This window comes from Lathyrus oleraceus, chromosome 2, assembly GCF_024323335.1.
Source record: "Lathyrus oleraceus cultivar Zhongwan6 chromosome 2, CAAS_Psat_ZW6_1.0, whole genome shotgun sequence".
Lineage (NCBI taxonomy): Eukaryota > Viridiplantae > Streptophyta > Magnoliopsida > Fabales > Fabaceae > Lathyrus > Lathyrus oleraceus.
Window position 1 is genome coordinate 484,750,332 of NC_066580.1, and position 17,728 is coordinate 484,768,059.

The window sequence follows — 17,728 nt, forward strand, 5'->3', positions numbered from 1 at the left end:
AATAAAGATAATAAAATAAATTTAATAGACTTAAGCGGTTGTATGGATGAGTGTGTGATGATGATTACTGGCATCCACCATCACACCATCATAATTAAAAAATGGGTTTTCCCCGCACTCGCCCTACCCCTTAGTTAAATTGATTTTTTTGTTAAATTTGAGATGGAGTGGTCGAGTTCGGATATTTTTGTCTCGCCTAGTTAGGAGTTTATGATCTTCCACTGATCAATTTGATTTTGCTTGGAAAATAACATTTGAGGTTAGTTTTAGACGCTCATGCATTGTGGTGTGAGATCATTGTTGTTAGATATGGTCCCCATGTGGCCTAGTCTCTTGATGGGGTAGGGTGTCTTCTTTGAGATCAACCTCCCCTAAATGGAAATGAATCTCCCTTCAAAGCTTCAATATAACTCCTCAATCTACTAGTTCGTGGATGGTACGTTCAAAAAGGTAGATTTATGTCTTCTTACTTCTTTTTAGGATGATCTCAGGGTAACCTCTGAAGCTTTGAATAATAATTTTCCTAGACTCTGTCATCCACCATAATCTAAAACTAGTGTACGTGAGTCATTAGAAAGATGAGGTTATGGTTTGATATATTCAATGGAGAATTGATCTATTTGTTTGGGAGCTTCAATTGACTGAAACCATCTTGTCCTCGTATAGAAATCTATGAAGTTGGTAGTACCGAAATGACGGTGTTTACTCAATCGCTCTGACTTTCTTACTAACAACTCCCCTTATTTCGTAGAGTTTGACACCTTTCAAGATAATTATTTTTTTTATGGAAACTTCTTTAAGAAAGAATTTCTACTATAATCAATTTGTTTAAGGGTTTGTTTGAAAGACTTCTAATTTTTATTTTTAAAAATTTGATTTAAAAACTATTTTTGAAAAGAGAATCCATTTTTTATCCATCTCATAATTTTTAAATAATCGAAAAGTATTGAAACATGTACTAAAAATAATCAAACGTCCGTTAAAAGAAAATTCATTTTTTATCCATTTCATAATTTTTATGTAAAAAAATAAAAATGCAAACACCTTAAATAAAAATTGATTTATTGCGTCTTAGTTTATTATATAAAGATACATATTACGTTTTTAACAACAAGCCCTTATAGCTCAGTGGTAGAGCGTCAGTCTTGTAAACTGAAGGTCCGCAGTTCGATCCTGCGTGAGGGCATTTATTTTTATGATCTGTTTTAGTCTCATAATTTCATTTTTCACTTCTCTCTATCACGTGGTATTCTTCTTCTGCAACAGTGCACCATACTCGCTCATGCTTCCACTTGTGATTTTGTGTCAATTTCGGGTGTGATTTTGCGTTCTACTTTGCGATTTCTTGTCGATTTAGAAGCATTCATCTTCAACATTGAAACCATTAAGGTGAGATATTTTGATTTTAACGTTTTGTTAATTTAGGGTTTCTTTTAAATTAGTGAGTAGGATCTCTTAATTTTGTTGTTAAATTACAAGTTAACAATCTTAAGTTAAGAGTACCAGAAAAAAATGCTTGGAATAAAGATTGTCTCTCATTGTCATTCATTGTGTGTATGCCATTCTGCTGTGGATTTATTCAATCAGTTCAGCTTTTTATTCAACCAATTATTGTTCTGCTACTAAGTTAGGGTTTATATTTGTGCTGTTGCTGGGATTGATTTGCTTGTTCCCTGTAATTGTGACAAAGGGTTGTTGAGATTAAAATCTGGGAGTTTGGATATTGGTTGCTAGTTTCTGGAGAAATATGTTGTAATTGAAGGGATGCGATGGAGAGTCCTCAGTCTGTCAACAGTCCAAGGAGAACACTGAGTCTATCAAGACAACGGAGGGCAACTGTGTCATTTCTTGATTCCGATGACAAAAACAAACCTGCCTCTGGTTTATCACCTGATCATGGCCCCAAGCCTTCTGAAGTTTATGGTTTCGTCGGATCTATAACCACCGTTGTTGCTACAGGTCTTATTCCCAATCCACTATTTTATCTTTCACTGATAACTTTATAGTTATAAAAGAATTCACTTTCTTTTCATTTAATTTATCGATTTCAATTACCATTTGTAATACTGAAATTACCAGTGAAATGGTATAGGCTTGACGATAAAAATGTTCAAATTTCGCTAGTCCTAATTAGTGTATTGAGGAACAATAGTGATTTGTTTATCTCATTGCAAGAGCATTTTTATTAGTGTTTCAATACATTTGTAGAAGTAGTTCATCACATATCAAAAAGTTGTTTTTGACTTGTTTCAATTAGCTCTATAAAATAGATTATGAATCAGCATTCGATTAAGATCTTTAGAATATGTTATTGAATGACACATTCATTATGTTGTTTACTTGTTTAACCTGATCACATGTGAGACCAACATTCTACATCTCAATGGGATTCATCTGAAAGAACTTTGAATATATTATGTGTTATGTACAATTTCGTATAACTACTAGTTTACCATGTTTTTTGTGATGTTACTGTTGCATTTTATTATTTATATTTTTACTTGTTCATTTTACTGTGTGCATAGTTATTTTCTTGGTATGGGCATATGTTCCAGAATCATGGCTACATTCTATTGGCATATCCTACTATCCTAGCAGGTTAGACAGCTTAATTCTTGTCATTTGAAACTTTAGCAACTATGCAGGTCCTCTATTGTATGTGTAATTGTTTGGGTGCACAAAAACAAGAAGGTTACTTTGAATTAACTCTAAAATGAGAAGAATTCTTGACTCTTAATTTAATCATGTACAATTGTAAGCTCAGCTAAGGTGTATGAAATAGGTGTATATAGAAAAGAATTGCAAACCAGTCAACTCAACTGTTGTGGAAAAAAGAAATTAATGTGAAAATTTTGCATCAATTTTTTGTTTACCAAATATTAAGCCTGAAAATAGGCTAAAACATATGGAATTACATTGTGAATTCAACTGTTTATGACAAAATTGATTGAAAATTACTTGTGCATTGCAGATACTGGGCTTTGGCAGTACCAACATATGTGATGGTGACCATTGTATTAATGTTGGCATTCTACATTGGCCTTAATTTCATGTCAACGCCTTCTCCTGCGTCCATAAACACAGTTTATGGTGAGTTTAATGCAGGTTCTTTTAGCAATGTGGGTGTGGTTAATTCTGATTGCTACATTACTTCTTAATCTTCTTTCTTGCACATGTGAATAATTTATTTACTTATCTGTATAAAAAATTTGTATCCGGGTTCTCTTCATCTAAGTTATGTCATTTTAGCATTGGAGAATTTCATTTTGGTTATTCTTTTCTCAAAAGTGTGATATCACTTAGGGCCAAGTGAATTTGTGAGTTCAAGTTTTTTGGTAACTGATTTTGACATCTCTTTGTTCAGATGAATTCAGCAGAGACCCTCTGAGTCATGATTTTTCAGAAGAGGGGGATGAGAAGCCCATTGATCCCATATCTGATATTGGTATAGACAGAATCAATGATGCAATGTTCAATAATTCAGCCTAACAATAAGACATTCAGAGCTGTTTCCAAATTACAATATTATGGTGGATATTCAGCCAAGCAGTTGCTACTGATGTGTGTTTTCGCATGAGATTATGATGATATAGCTTTTAAACGTGAACTTTGGTTGAGTTGGTCATTTGAAAGAGTGATTGGATTTTTATAAATCATAATAGTGATTTTTTTGAGTAGTTATTCATTTGTGCTGTTTCTGGCATTAATGCATTAATAATAGACTAATTGATATCTTGCACATTTGCATTCAAATATTTTGAATGCAACTATACTTAAAGGTTAAGAAAGTGTGTTCACTTCTACATTTTCATATGCAAAATTGCAAACTGAAGCTAAATTAGATGCTAAGATCAGAATGGTATTTTGGTGTATCATAAAGGGTTTGCATTAGTAAAGTTGATGTCAAGAATATAATATTCATGAGAATTGTATGTTGGTGGGTTTGGATCTCTCTAATTTATAATAAGTGTGAAGGGAATGAGTGCTACAAAGGCTCTTCATTACTTGTAGTTCGTAAAAATGTACAAAAATATAGAGAAGTTAAGGTTTCCGCACGTCATAGATACTTACATGTTTTAGACAGGCCATCTCTTCAAAAATGATGACCATGCCTTTGAAGGAGAAATAATAGACTATCGGCCGGTGTAGCCTTGCCAAACAGTTCTTATGCAACTTATACCAAACTATAATTGTGTTGTGTCAACACATCTTAGCTACACTACATAAACTCACATTCATGAGTTGTGTAATTAACTTTTATATTTAAGAATTACAAAATATCAGAAAATGCAAACTCTCTCTCTTTGATTTCTCTCTTTTCATTGATTATTCACATTGAAACAACACACATATACATTTTTTTATGCAGATAAGTAAATAAATTATTCACATGTGCAAAAAAGAAGATTAGGAAGTAATATAGCAATCAGAATTAACGACACATGCATTGCTAAAAGAATCTGCATTAAACTCACCATAAACTATGTTTTTGGATGCTGGAGAAGGTGTTGACATGAAATTAAGACCAATATAGAATGCATATTGTCACGCCGCGAAAAATACATTAGCGCATCACACACTCTAAGATAAAACATAGTCGCCACCAAACTTTATTTATTTTAAAAGGAAATAGAATATATTGATAAAACACAGAGGAATATATTCGGTGTACTCAACGAAAATCATTTTGATTGTTCTTTGTTCGAATGGAAGAAAAGTAAATTTTTAATTAACGTGTTCATCAAGGATTCAAACTCTCATGTCTATGTATCCTTATAGTGCAATGAAGAAATTATAGTTTTGTCGTTCGTGGTAGAAAATACAGATACGTTGGTTATTTTTATTTGAAAGTGTTAACATTCGCATTCTAGCAGTTAAATGTTGTTTGTATGCTCACGCATGAGAGACTTAAGCGTTGTTTGTATTGCGGTAGAACGAAATTAACATGTTCTTTATGAAAGGTTTTGAATGCCCTAACACGGAAAATGAATTTGATGGGTTGTGATTGATTTTAACTTTGAAAAAATGTCTTGATTTGAATTGTACTAAAGTCTATAAATGAAGGCGAATATTTTGAATAACTGGGACCCGCGTTTCGTATTCAAAGGTACTCAGAATAAGGATATGAATAATCCCTCTCATCCTTCTCCACTACTTAAGGCTAATGGCATGCAATTCCAAATCGTATTTTTAAGTGTTTTTTAATTTATTTGCAAAAATGATTGTAGTCTTAAAGGGAGAATAGTGATCCAAAACGCAACGGAAATTAAAATTTTCTCCTTTAGTGATCCTTACGAATGGGCATGATCAGTGATAGAATGGTTACCTCTTGTGGCGATTGAAACCTTTGATGCAGATCTAATGAGTGATCATGAACGTTGAATGGTGACGACGTCTCTACTCAGTCCACACGAACAGATTCCTTCAATCTCAGTGATAACTGCTACGAATGAAGGTTTTGAGTGAGTGTGTGTGAGAGAGAGATATAAATGAAATTTCAACTGAACAAATGCTTCTGCACAAGGGTTCTATTTATAGAATCCCTTATGTGGGTTGTAAGCTAAAAAGTCCACTTAAATGTATGTAGCTCATATCTTATGATATGTCAAAATCACTTAAGCACGCGGTACCTTATCATATTTCATATTCTACTTAAGTGCACCGTACCTTACGATGTTCTACAGCTCACTTAAGTGCATCGTACCTTACTGTGTTCCTTATTTACTCTATCTCTCATCAATCCGTCCTTTTGTGTGTGACCTTGTAAGTTCTCGCGACATTGGTAATTATATTAAATTACGTATTTAACATAATAAATAGTGAGCGGTATTTAGCAACACATCACTGTTATCCAAGACACGAAAATGTCATGTGATCTGACAAATCCTTTTGTGATAATACTTATGTGTACAATTACCCTTTTGCCCATATGTCTATATTGAACACAAGGTATATACTGTGTCATCCTTGTCTAATTCAATATTGGACCCTTAGACATTTATCCTGTTACGCAGGATGGACAGATTCCATCTAGGTCACTCATGTCCCTCAGCATGCTTCGTGGAGTACCCATCAACTATCGTTATGGTTATCCAGTTACGGACAATGTTTGATCAGTAATAATGCACTCGAATCTACATCTAGGGTCCATAGTGGTTTCAGGTCGAAGGGTGATATACACCACTATCACCATGAGAATAATTTATGACACTTTGCATAACATTCTATATACTATTCTTGTAGCGGGTCAATCCAGTATAAATATTACTCTTAATATTCATATCTATGTTTAAGACTTGATAACTCCTTATCTATGATCCATGAGATGTGATCATCGGTCTGTATACATAATAGTCTTAATGCTTTAATGTTATCCCGCTTTACAATAAAGTTCGACTACAGATACTTTAAGAATAGTGACCTTATGTTTAATGGGATCTCATGATTAAGTCACATTTTATACATTAAACGAGCTAGCTATTCTATGGACTTTATTAAACAAACATAATAAAGAAAAAACTTTTTATTATTAATAATAATTCGATACAAGTACCAAAAATATTGGCCTCTAGGGCTTACACCAACATTTTAATCTAAAAAACCTAATGAAATCAAAGTACTATCAAGCATATCAATTTCTAAAATTAATACTAATCTAAAATCAATATGAACATGCCATGTTTTTTTTTCCTAAAATATTTTAATTGAGATTTACCCTAAGAAACTAAGGATCATTTACTAAACTAAATGGTGCGTTATTATTTTTTTCTAATTTTTTAAAATGGATTAAACAACCAAAATCTAAAATTTAAATATCATTTTTTTTATATATTTTTTAAAACATCTTTCATGTCAAAATCATGTGAGAAACAAGATATTAAGATGCATTAAAAAATAAAAATAATAGAAACTAGAAAAGAAAAGAAAAATATAGGAAGGGGTGTAGTGGTAAAAGGATGTATGGCCAGGTAATGGTCACTGCTGGGCTTAACATGGAAAGCCCAAGGTGATGTTTGTGTTGCTTGCAATCAGAAGGGGGTGCCCTAAGCACATTCAGGGGCGTAGGAAGTGGGGTTGTTGGGCCTAATGGCATTGAGCCCAACTCAGGAAGCCACATGATAGGGAGAAGTGTTCAGAATGAAACGAACCATTTCACTCAATCTTCGGCCAACCAGTTCCCTCTCTCAATCATACACCAATCAAAACGTCTTCAACCCCCCTTTCATAATCTCACTTCGATTCACATCACTTATAAACCTAAGTCCTAAATCGAAGCAGAAAAAACATGAACCCTAAATATTGATCTAGAAAATAAGTGGAAAATAAGAGGAATCAATACCTTCAATGTTAGGGCTTTGATTCCTCAAATCGAACCCTAGACAGTGGTATCAAATTCTGCGTGAATTGATGAGGTAAGCGCGATACTCATCTACGAGGCAGAGGGTAGCCCCGGTGTCGTAGGAGTTAAAGGTGATGAAGTAGAAGCGAGAATTATAGAACCACTTCAATGAGGTAATTGCTTCGAATTCTCCTCTTCTTCAGTATCCTTATTCTTCTTCTCCTTCTGTACCTTATAGGCTCAAAATTGCCACTTTGTTTTTGATGTTGTTGTGATATTGATTGCTTGTGTGTAGATTGAGAGAATGGTGAGGATTTAGAATGTGGAATGGTGATTGAAACGAGTTGCAGAGATTGTGATTTTTTAAGAGAGTGAGAATTATGAGATTTTCGTGAGAGATGAATCAATGATTGAAAAATGCGTGAAAATTATTGAATGAGGATGATGAATATATAGATTTTTGAATCGAGTGACAAAATAGGGTAATTCGGGTAGCTCTGTTAGGGCAGTTTAACTCAGTCAACCCTCCAAGTGCATTGTTGGTTATAAGTGATGACATTGTTAGATTCTGTTAATTTTAGTTAGGAAGTGTTTTGAATCAGTTAGTGTAGTCAATAGTCAGTTAGATCGTTGTTAGTTTAGCACCCTGTTAAGTTGGTTATGATACTTGGATTAACCTCTGTTAGAAATTGTTACTTCAGTTGTGATGTGATTATGAGTTCAAGTAGTTAGTGTAATGCACAAATTCATTTTCTATTAGAGTTACTATGTTAGCTGAAGTGAAGCTAAAGGTTAGTTATAAATGAGTTGGTTAATGTATGTTAGTACAATTTCTATCATTGTTAAAATTGGATGGAATGAGTTAATTTAAAATCAGTTAATTTAGGGATATTTAAATTGATAGAGCAAATATAATTGGTTGGTTGGAAGAGGTGAACAATTATGTATGATGTAAACTTGATAACACTTTGAATGGACAATGAAGCAAAATATAAAGGTATGATTGAAAAAATAGTAAATAAATGTTAATCATATTTTAAAATGACAATTATTAAGATACAAATAAAAATAATAAATATGAGAGAGAAAAATAAATGTTTTTTTATTACGTTTCTATTGTATGCCGCATTAAAAATAATATTATTACATTTTGAAAATGGTAAGTAAAGATACTCAAAATTATATCGAAGCATGCAAAATAATATTGATACTGTGTAATCAATGACGTTCTTTAAGAGGAATGCCGAACATGAAATCTCTATTCGAAGTATTTTCTTTTTCCCTGCAATTGTTTTCCGTAGTAAAGAAAAAATGTAAGACTCTTAAATTAATTTTTTTTAGAGAAAAAGATAGTAAAATTAATAGTAAGTATTTTTTTACCTTATAAAGATTCGAATTAATTCTTCGTACATCCCTTTATTAATGCGCTCTTGAGATTTAAAAAACTACAATTTTGAAACTAACAACGATCTAACTGACTATTAACTACACTAACTGATTCAAAACACTTCCTAACTAAAATTAACAAAATCTAACAATGTCATCACTTATAACCAACAATGCAATTGGAGGGTTGACTGAGTTAAACTGCCCTAACAGAGCTACCCGAATTACCCTATTTTGTTACTCGATTCAAACATCTATATATTCATCATCCTTTTTCAATTAATTTTCACGCATTTTTCAATCATTGATTCATCTCTCACAAAAATCTCATAATTCTCACTCTCTGAAAAAATCACAATCTCTGCAACTCGTTTCAATATCACAACAACATCAAAAGCAAAGTGGCAATTTTGAGCCTACAAGGTACAGAAGGAGAAGAAGAAGGATACTGAAGAAAAGGAGAATTCGAAGCAATTACCTCATTGAAGTGGTTCTATAATTCTCACTTCTACTTCATCACCTTTTCTACTTCATTTTATAAAGTGTAATCAATTTGCATGCTTCGATATAATTTTGAATATCTTTGTTTACCATTTTCAAAGTGTAATAATATTATTTTTAATGGGATATACAATAGAAACCATATAAAAAGAAAAACAGACATTTATTTTTCTCTGTTGTGCACATTAAAAAAAATGGACAGACGGGCACACCCGTGCCCATTTGAATGCTAATAATAATAATAATAATTGTTGTCTTTAATTGCACTCTCCCTATATGCTTTGAAATGTTAACGTTAGAACTTGAATGTGGTAAAATGAATAATATGCTATATGTTATGCTGGATTAATTTGGATGTTTTGGTGTATTTGTTCTAATGATGCATTATGGTTGTATGTTGTAGGGTTAATGTGATCGAGGAATACGGACAAGGGCATGATCAAGTAGACACTTTGAACGATATCAAGTTTTATGGAGGATTTGTGAACAAGAATAGATTACTTGTGGTAGAAGATATTGTGGGAATTAGGGTTTTAGGAATAGGTAGTTGACTTTGGTCAACTCGTTGACGAATAAGTCAACAGTTGACTAAAGTCAACTATAAGTCAAAAGTGCGTATTTTTATACAAAATTTGTAATTTGGATTTTGGGATGTTTTAATGAATGATTTGATGACTTGTAATAAAAATGATCTTTTGAAATGAACTATGGTTTTTAAATGGTGTAATGTGACGTATATGTCTTTTGAAATGAAAGATGGACTTTGAATGAATAAATGATAATGGAATGAGCTCTTGATCTTTGCCTAACCATGTCTTGAATATTGGATTTTGAATGAACTTGCATCTTGATTGACTTTAATCATAAACCTTGAATCTTGAATAAGTCATAAGTTGCAATGCCTTGAAACATAACTAGACAGACAACCCATATAGGACAATCAATATACAATGGTTAATGAAAAGAGTGACTCCCTTAATGATCCATAAGCATAATAAGCCACAATCAGGATTCCAAAGGGTTTGACCAAAGAGATGGACACCTCAAACCAATGCAACCTAGTCTCATAGGTTTTGTGTCCCAACCATGCCATGGAATAAACCCTAGCTCACGAAGCTTGCCAAGTCAATCGACTTGATCCATATATTTGTATTAAAATTAGCAAAACCCTTGAATCCATGATGTATATTTAGAAAATGCAATAATGGATGGATGAACATAAGTATATAGATTAATGTAACAATAAGCCTAATAAAATGAAAATGGGAGAGAAAAATTTGGGATATGACACCTACATTAATACAATGGTCACCATCACATATGTTGGTACCGCAAAAGCCCTTGTGATGCATGAGTAACTTTCAATCAATTTTGTCATAAACAATTGAATTCATAATGTAATTATATATGTTTTAGCAAACTTCCTAGCTTAATATTTGGTAAAAAAAATTGATACAAAATTTTCACATTAATTTCTTTTTTCCACTACAGTTGAGTTGACTAGTTTGCAATTCTTTTCTATATACACCTATTTTATACACCTTAGTTGAGCTTACAATTGTACATGATTAAATTAAGAGTCAAGAATTCTTCTCATTTTAGAGTTAGTTCAAAATAACCTTCTTGTTTTTGTGCACCTAAACAATTATACACACAATAGAGGACCTGCATAGTTGCTAAAGTTTCAAATGACAAGAATTAAGTTGTCTAACCTACTAAGATTGGATATGCCAATAAAATGTAGTCATGATTCTAGAACATATGCCCATACCAAGAAAATAACTATGCACACAATAAAATGAACAAGTAAAAATATAAATAATAAAATGCAACAGTAACATCACAAAAAACATGGTAAGCTAGTAGTTATACAAAATTGTATAAAACACATAATATATTCAAAGTTCTTTCAGATGAATCCCATTGAGATGTAGAATGTTGGTCTCACATGTGATCAGGTTAAACAAGTAAACCACATAGTGAATGTGTCATTCAACAACATATTTTAATTGTCTTAATCGAATGTTGATTCATAATCTATTTAGTGGAGCTAATTGAAACAAGTCAAAAACAAAATTTTGATATGTGATGACTACTTCTACAAATGTATTGAAACACTAATAAAAATGTATTGAAACACTAATAAAAATGCTCTTGCAATGAGATAAACAAATCATTATTGTTCCTCAATACACTAATTAGGACAAAATGTTATACGATAGCACTATTATGTAGCTAAATTTGAACATTTTTATTGTCAAGCCTATACCATTTCACTGATAATTTCAACATTACAAATGGTAATTGAAATCAAAAAATTAAATGAAAAGAAGGTGAATTCTTTTATAACTATAAAGTTATCAGTGAAAGATAAAATAGTGGATAAGGAAGAAGACTTGTAGCAACAACGGAGGTTATAGATCCGACGAAACCATAAACTTCAGAAGGCTTTGGGCCATGATCAGGTGATAAACCAGAGGCGAGATTGTTTTTGTCATCGAAATCAAGAAATGACACAGTTGCCCTTAGTTATCTTGATAGACTCGGTGTTCTCCGTGGACTTTGACAAACTGAGGACTCTCTATCGCATCCCATCTTTTCAATTACAACATATTTCTCTAGAAACTAGCAACCAACATCCAAACTCCCAAAATTTAATCTCTTCACAACAACCCTTTATCACAATAACAGAGAACAAGCAAATCAATCCCACCAACAACACAAATATAAACCCTAGAACCGAAATAAGAGACAAAAAACATACTCTTGTTTTTTAAAAACTTTACCTAAAATACAAAACAACTCAAAGATTAAAGAACTAGCTCTAGAGAATTCAGCATACAAACGTAACTGAATCAGATTGAAGTTGTCCCGATTGTTTAAACACGTGAAAGGGGATAGAAATGGAATATATGGTAACAAGAGTCTCAAAATAAAAGGGTTGTTGTGAAAAATTGAAGCTTTAGAAAGAGTACTAGTAGAATACTCATGCTTCCGCACGGGTCAATTTAACTTGTAGTTGTATAAATAGTTTTGTTTGATATACCTGTATAATGTTTAAATAAAGAGATAATGCACTAATAAAGAGCAATGCAATAGAATATTTGCAACAAAAGATTTCATTTCAATTCACAAAATTTTGTTGTAAACTTCAAAGCATATGACTAATATAACAATAAATAGTAAAAGATAAGTGTAACTACAACATGTCTACCAAAAAATTATCATATATTATTGGCAAAGTAACTTTACTCTTCAAGTTGGTACCAAAATATCGTCCTGAAAATAAAATAAATTTATTTAGATTACAATTCAGTCAATGATTATAATTGAAAACACAATGATAGAGAAGAATGTGGATGTTATATCTGATAAGTGTTGTGAAAAACTTCCTTGAATATGATGTTAGTGGTGGTGGTGGTGGAATTCTTTTATTTATGATGGATTAAAATTTTAAGACCTTGTTTATTCTTAACTCGAGACATTGCGACATACAACTGACCATGACTAAAAATATCATTTGGTAGGTATAAACCAACATTGTCTAAGCCTTCAAACTGATCTAAATTACGCATCAACATAATAGTGGCACCAATCTTGTAACAGTGAGCCTTGTACCATTGTATAAGCCTTCAGACTAATCTAAATTGCACATCAACATAATAGTGGCACCAATCTTCAACTTGATTGAATGATTAGGCAATCCATAAGTTTTAAGGGCATTCGGAAATTTATGAGTCAAGTGCTCAAATGCATCGAAGTCGGTAGTTGTTGATCTATCAATAGAATCACTACTAAAGTATTCATTTTCTTCTCCTAAAGTAGCAAAAATAAATATAAATGAAAAAACAATATAAATAGAAGGTAAACTATATTATTAGAAGTAAACAACAAAATAACATGTATAGTATCTGGAAGAAGATCTGTGATGTATTGATTAATATCATCGACAACTTCAATTGTGAAAGACAAGATTGCACGATTTTGCGGATAGTTGGGGTCATGATAGTTATGAATGAGATCGGGATAGGTACTATCAACAATAGTCTCAATAGGATGTGAAAAATTAGAAACTAAAAACTCTTCAGAAATTGAAATTTCAACATAACCATCGTTAGACTTAGACATGGTATCATCTCCAATCTGTAATATCCACTATGAAAAAATGTGAACTTCCTCTTTGTTATAAGAAGTTGCCCCACTTAATAGGCGCATGTTTATTGTAAGCTCGAGGACTCTGCACTCCTCCTAAATATAAGAAACATTAATTGTTGCATGAATAATATATGATATATTACCTCTTGGAACAACATGAAGAATTTGTCTAAAATCACCATAAAAAATAACTACTTTGCCTCCAAATAGTTTCTTTGAAGCTTGTGGAATTTCACTCATAATGTCTTTCAAAGATTTATCAAGAGCCTCAAAGAAAAACTTGTTAGCAATTGGAGTCTTATCCCGTATAATAAGATTTGTCAGCTTTAAAAGCTCTGCAAGTTCATCCTTTTTGTCAATGTTGCAAATCAAAGATTCCAAAGTAGGGGTAGGTATCTTAAATCTATAATGAGTTGTTCTCCCACCTGGAAACAACAAACTTGCAATCTCACTCGAGGCAACAGGCAAGACAATTTTTTGTTTTTAACGAAGTGTAGTAGCCAAAGTGTTCCACATGAATGTTTTACATGTTCCACCATAGCCATATAAAAAAAATACCACCATTTTGTCTGTCTATGACATCCATGACTTCAAAGTAAATGTCTTTGTGCTCATCTACAAATATAAATATTGTGGCAATATATTTAGTATGAAATTTTGAGTTATACATTGATATTACCATATATGACATAAGATCAATGACATGAAATCATTATGAAACATTGACCAACATCAAGTGCATTAACGCATTAAGCTATACTCAATGAGTAATGTATTTAGCAATGTAACAAATATAAACATGTAATTAATTTTTTAAATGGATAGTTTAGGATGGTAACTTTACTTGTAAGAGATGAGAATAATGTACTGAAAATGTTTTGTTGTTTAATTGAATCATACTGCCTCTCTTCATAAATAAGTCGATTTCCAACAAAAGAAAGTACAAAGTCAGTTGGATACAGCATTAGCTTGAAATCCTTCAAACTTTTGTTGTTCTTTTGTAATTGAGTTTATATTGCAATGAAAGTAAGTTGTTTTAATTCTTCATCAGTAAGTGTTAATCCTAACATAGAAAACCAAAACACTGTAAATAAAACAACTTCATTTAAAATAAATATAGTTCCCAACAAAACATATGCATAAATAATGTACTTGGATTTCTTGTCAAAACATATTTTTCGTAAAGAATACCATGAGATAAGTACTTTCATGTTTTACTCCAAACATGTTCAAGTTTATTCATTAATGATGATAGCAACATAGTAACAAATAACTTCCATAAAAAAACAGCAGAACCCCAAACATGCGCCTCTTTTAAAGCCTCAATAAATTCCATGTCATCTTGTAGAAATCCCATAGTAAAACACGATTCTCTAAAATATTTATGTTGGAAACCATCGACCTTTTTAATTTCCTCATATTTTATTGGTCCTTTCTTGACAGTCAGCATCATGCGTAAATAATATAATTCACCAGTGCTTTAAGAAACCCAAATAAAACGGCCAATTGTATACCCTTTTTTCTTAGGCTTCCAAGTCCTACTTGGTTTATGGTAAACAAATTTAGTGACAAAGTCACGGTATGTCAACAATATAGCTTCATCATATTTTTTGTTTGCCTCAAACCATGCTGTAAACATAGATTCGGTAACAATTGGTTTGAGTTGAAAATTTCCAATTTGCTCAAAGTCTTTGTAGTAAGCATGATTCTCTCCTTCCATGTGAACAAATAGTCTCTCCACGGCTGGTTTCCTACCATGTATATAATATGAGAAAATCCTCCAACATGCCTCACTTGGGGAAATGTATCTACAATCTAGATATTGCTTGATTTCATCAATTTTCTTCTTCTCACCAATTGTATTATCATCAGGAGATTGAATAAAAATTGGTGAAACAGTTTTAAGGATTAAAGAATCCTTTCATACTCACAAAGCAAATGACTTAAATCAGAAACAGTTTATTGATTTCTTCAACAAGTACACTTATCCCACGAGTCATGGACTTTATGCTCTTCCCGCAAGCATGAGACTTCAATTCTCAATCATCCGAAAAAGACTTTACTCTGAGCATAAAGGCTAGAGTCTTCAGATTTTCTTGACATTAGAATTTGGTATTAACCTTGTGTTCACATGTGTGTTTCTTGGATAAGCAGATACATAAAGGTTTACTCTCTTGATTATATTTGAGTTGATTTCTCTTGAGTGTAAAAGAATTGAATTTTTAGAAGAATGAAGTTTTCATTCTTCTTCTCTCCTTGCACAGATTTCCATCATGTGTCTTGCTGTTCCGATGAACATCTTCACATATTCTATCTTCAGAATGTATGTGAATACATTTCACTTTACTCTCACACACTTAACCTTTCTGGTTATATATTCTTTTGAAGTGTGTTTTATGTAAAACACATATTCTGTTAACTCATTTTAGTGAACTAGTATCACTTCCAAGTGAACACATTCACAGAATCTTCAACTCACATTCATTCTCTTGAGAGGTAGAGGTTCAACTCAGAGAGATGGTTCCAAGATCTCTCTTGAATGTTTTCAATCTTCTTCTTTAAATAGATATTAAGAATAGAGATGTTGAAGATTGAAACTACCATGGTACAAGTAACCCATCCACGAGAATAGAGCATAATTTTGAACAATTGGGGAGAGGAAATCCTGACAACGTCACTATCACCAGATTTGACATAAAGTAGTGTAATGTTATCACGTGATCTTACTTGGATAACTTCTGATTGAAGTCTTCTTGTAGACATTTGTTAAAGCTTTCTCAGATTCGTTATTATCCTTATACTTAGCTTTCTTGAATCAAATGCTTTTTATAGAATTAGTTAAAGCATGATCAAAAACATAAGTATGTCTTTAGAACCTAGTTGGAATGAGACTTCAGAGTCTTGAATTCTCAGGTCCCTAGGTTGCCTTCAATAGAGTATTGATCAAAACTAGTCTGAATAATTACTTATAGAGTTGTAGACTTGATGTAGGCAAATTCCTTTGAAACGATGTCTTCAGAATTGATGATGCAACTTGCTCAGAAGATGCAGAGTCATTCCTTATAGTGGAGTCTGCTTGCTTCAAATGGTCCAAATCTTCAGAGCTTTGCTGAACTTTTGTATATCCAAGTTAAGCTCAAGTTCAACACCTGAAAGACTTGATTTAAAATCTTTAGAGTCTGAAAGCTTGGTTATGATCCTTCAGATTCAAAACAGCTTTGCCCATTTAATGATTCTTCTACGTGATTAACTTTATTCATATCAAGTTTAATGTCTTTTGATCCCGCACAGTCGAATAACCATTAGTAAACCATATTATTCTTTAAATACTTTGTTATCATCAAAACCTTTTAAGGGAACGAACAAATCTTGTTCTAACTTTGTTTCCATACAAGCTAGTTAAATTATAACTATGACATCGTTCCCCATCTATGCCTTCAGCATTCTCGTGGATGGGATGACTCATCTGTAGCTTCTACTCGCTCATGGATGCACACTGAGGCACCTCTTACATTCGAGTGTCACAACTTAAGTTATTTACCATAACCTAAATTATCTTTCTAATCCATTCACCTAGTTAGAAACCTATGTTTCACCTCACTTATTATCACATGTTTTAATCAATTATTGTTCACCTCACTTATTACCACAAAGGCCATGATGAAGGAGAATTGCGGTCCAAAACGCAGCGGAAATTAAAATTTTCTCCTTTAGAGATCCTTACGAATGGTCATGATCAGTGATAGAATATTTACCTGTTATGACGGTTGAAACCTTTGGTGAAGATCTCTTCTGACGATCAAAACCCTTTGATGCAGATCTCTTGTGACGATCAAACCCTTTGATGCAGATCCACTAAACGATCACGAACGTTGAACGATGACAACGTCTCTACTCAGTCCACACGAACGGTTTCCTTCAATCTCAGTGCTAGCTGGTACGAATGAAGGCTTTGAGTAAGAGAGAGAGAGAGAGAGAGAAAACGAAAAGAATGCAACCGCACTTAGTGCTTTTGCACAAGGGTTCTATTTATAGAACCACTTGTGTGGGCTTCAAGCTAAAAGCCCACTTAAGTGTATTTTGGCCCATATCTTATAATATGCCCAAAATCACTTAAGCCCATGGTACCTTACCATATTTCGTATTCTACTCAAGTACACCGTACCTTACGATGTTCTATAATCCACTTAAGGGCACCGTACCTTACGATATTCCTTAGTTACTCTATCTCTCATCAATCCGTCCTTTGTGTGTGACCCTGTAGGTTTTCGCGGCGTTGGCAATTATATTAAATCATGTATTTAACATAATAAACAGTGAGCGGTATCTAGCAACACATCACTGCTA

The 17,728-nt window shown here is 32.6% G+C and overlaps 2 protein-coding genes and 1 non-coding gene across 3 annotated transcripts in view; all 3 read left to right on the top strand.

The window, feature by feature from the left end:
• Window positions 1-1,114: 1,114 nt before the first annotated feature.
• On the top strand, window positions 1,115-1,186 carry TRNAT-UGU (transfer RNA threonine (anticodon UGU)). The gene has a single exon. It is a non-coding gene; the product is annotated as a tRNA-Thr (tRNA).
• Window positions 1,187-1,240: 54 nt separating this feature from the next.
• On the top strand, window positions 1,241-3,681 carry LOC127120729 (phosphatidylinositol N-acetylglucosaminyltransferase subunit P). The gene is made up of 5 exons (XM_051051256.1): window positions 1,241-1,389; window positions 1,691-1,959; window positions 2,526-2,598; window positions 2,972-3,090; window positions 3,365-3,681. The coding sequence occupies exons 2-5, from the start codon at window positions 1,770-1,772 to the stop codon at window positions 3,487-3,489; spliced, it is 507 nt and encodes a 168-aa protein (XP_050907213.1). The 5' UTR covers window positions 1,241-1,389; window positions 1,691-1,769; the 3' UTR covers window positions 3,490-3,681.
• Window positions 1,242-17,728, top strand: part of LOC127120730 (uncharacterized) — a 50,816-nt gene continuing 34,329 nt past the window's right edge. The window contains exon 1 of the mRNA XM_051051261.1: window positions 1,242-1,389. The gene's annotated coding sequence lies outside the window, so the exon portion shown is untranslated. The remainder of the gene's footprint in view (window positions 1,390-17,728) is intronic.

Coding starts and splice junctions, on each gene's coding strand:
- LOC127120729 (XM_051051256.1), top strand. CDS start 1,770: ATGGAGAGTCCTCAGTCTGTCAACAGTCCAAGGAGAACACTGAGTCTA. Junction 2,599..2,971: donor ATATCCTACTATCCTAGCAG/GTTAGACAGCTT, acceptor TGTGCATTGCAG/ATACTGGGCTTTGGCAGTAC. Junction 3,091..3,364: donor GTCCATAAACACAGTTTATG/GTGAGTTTAATG, acceptor CTCTTTGTTCAG/ATGAATTCAGCAGAGACCCT.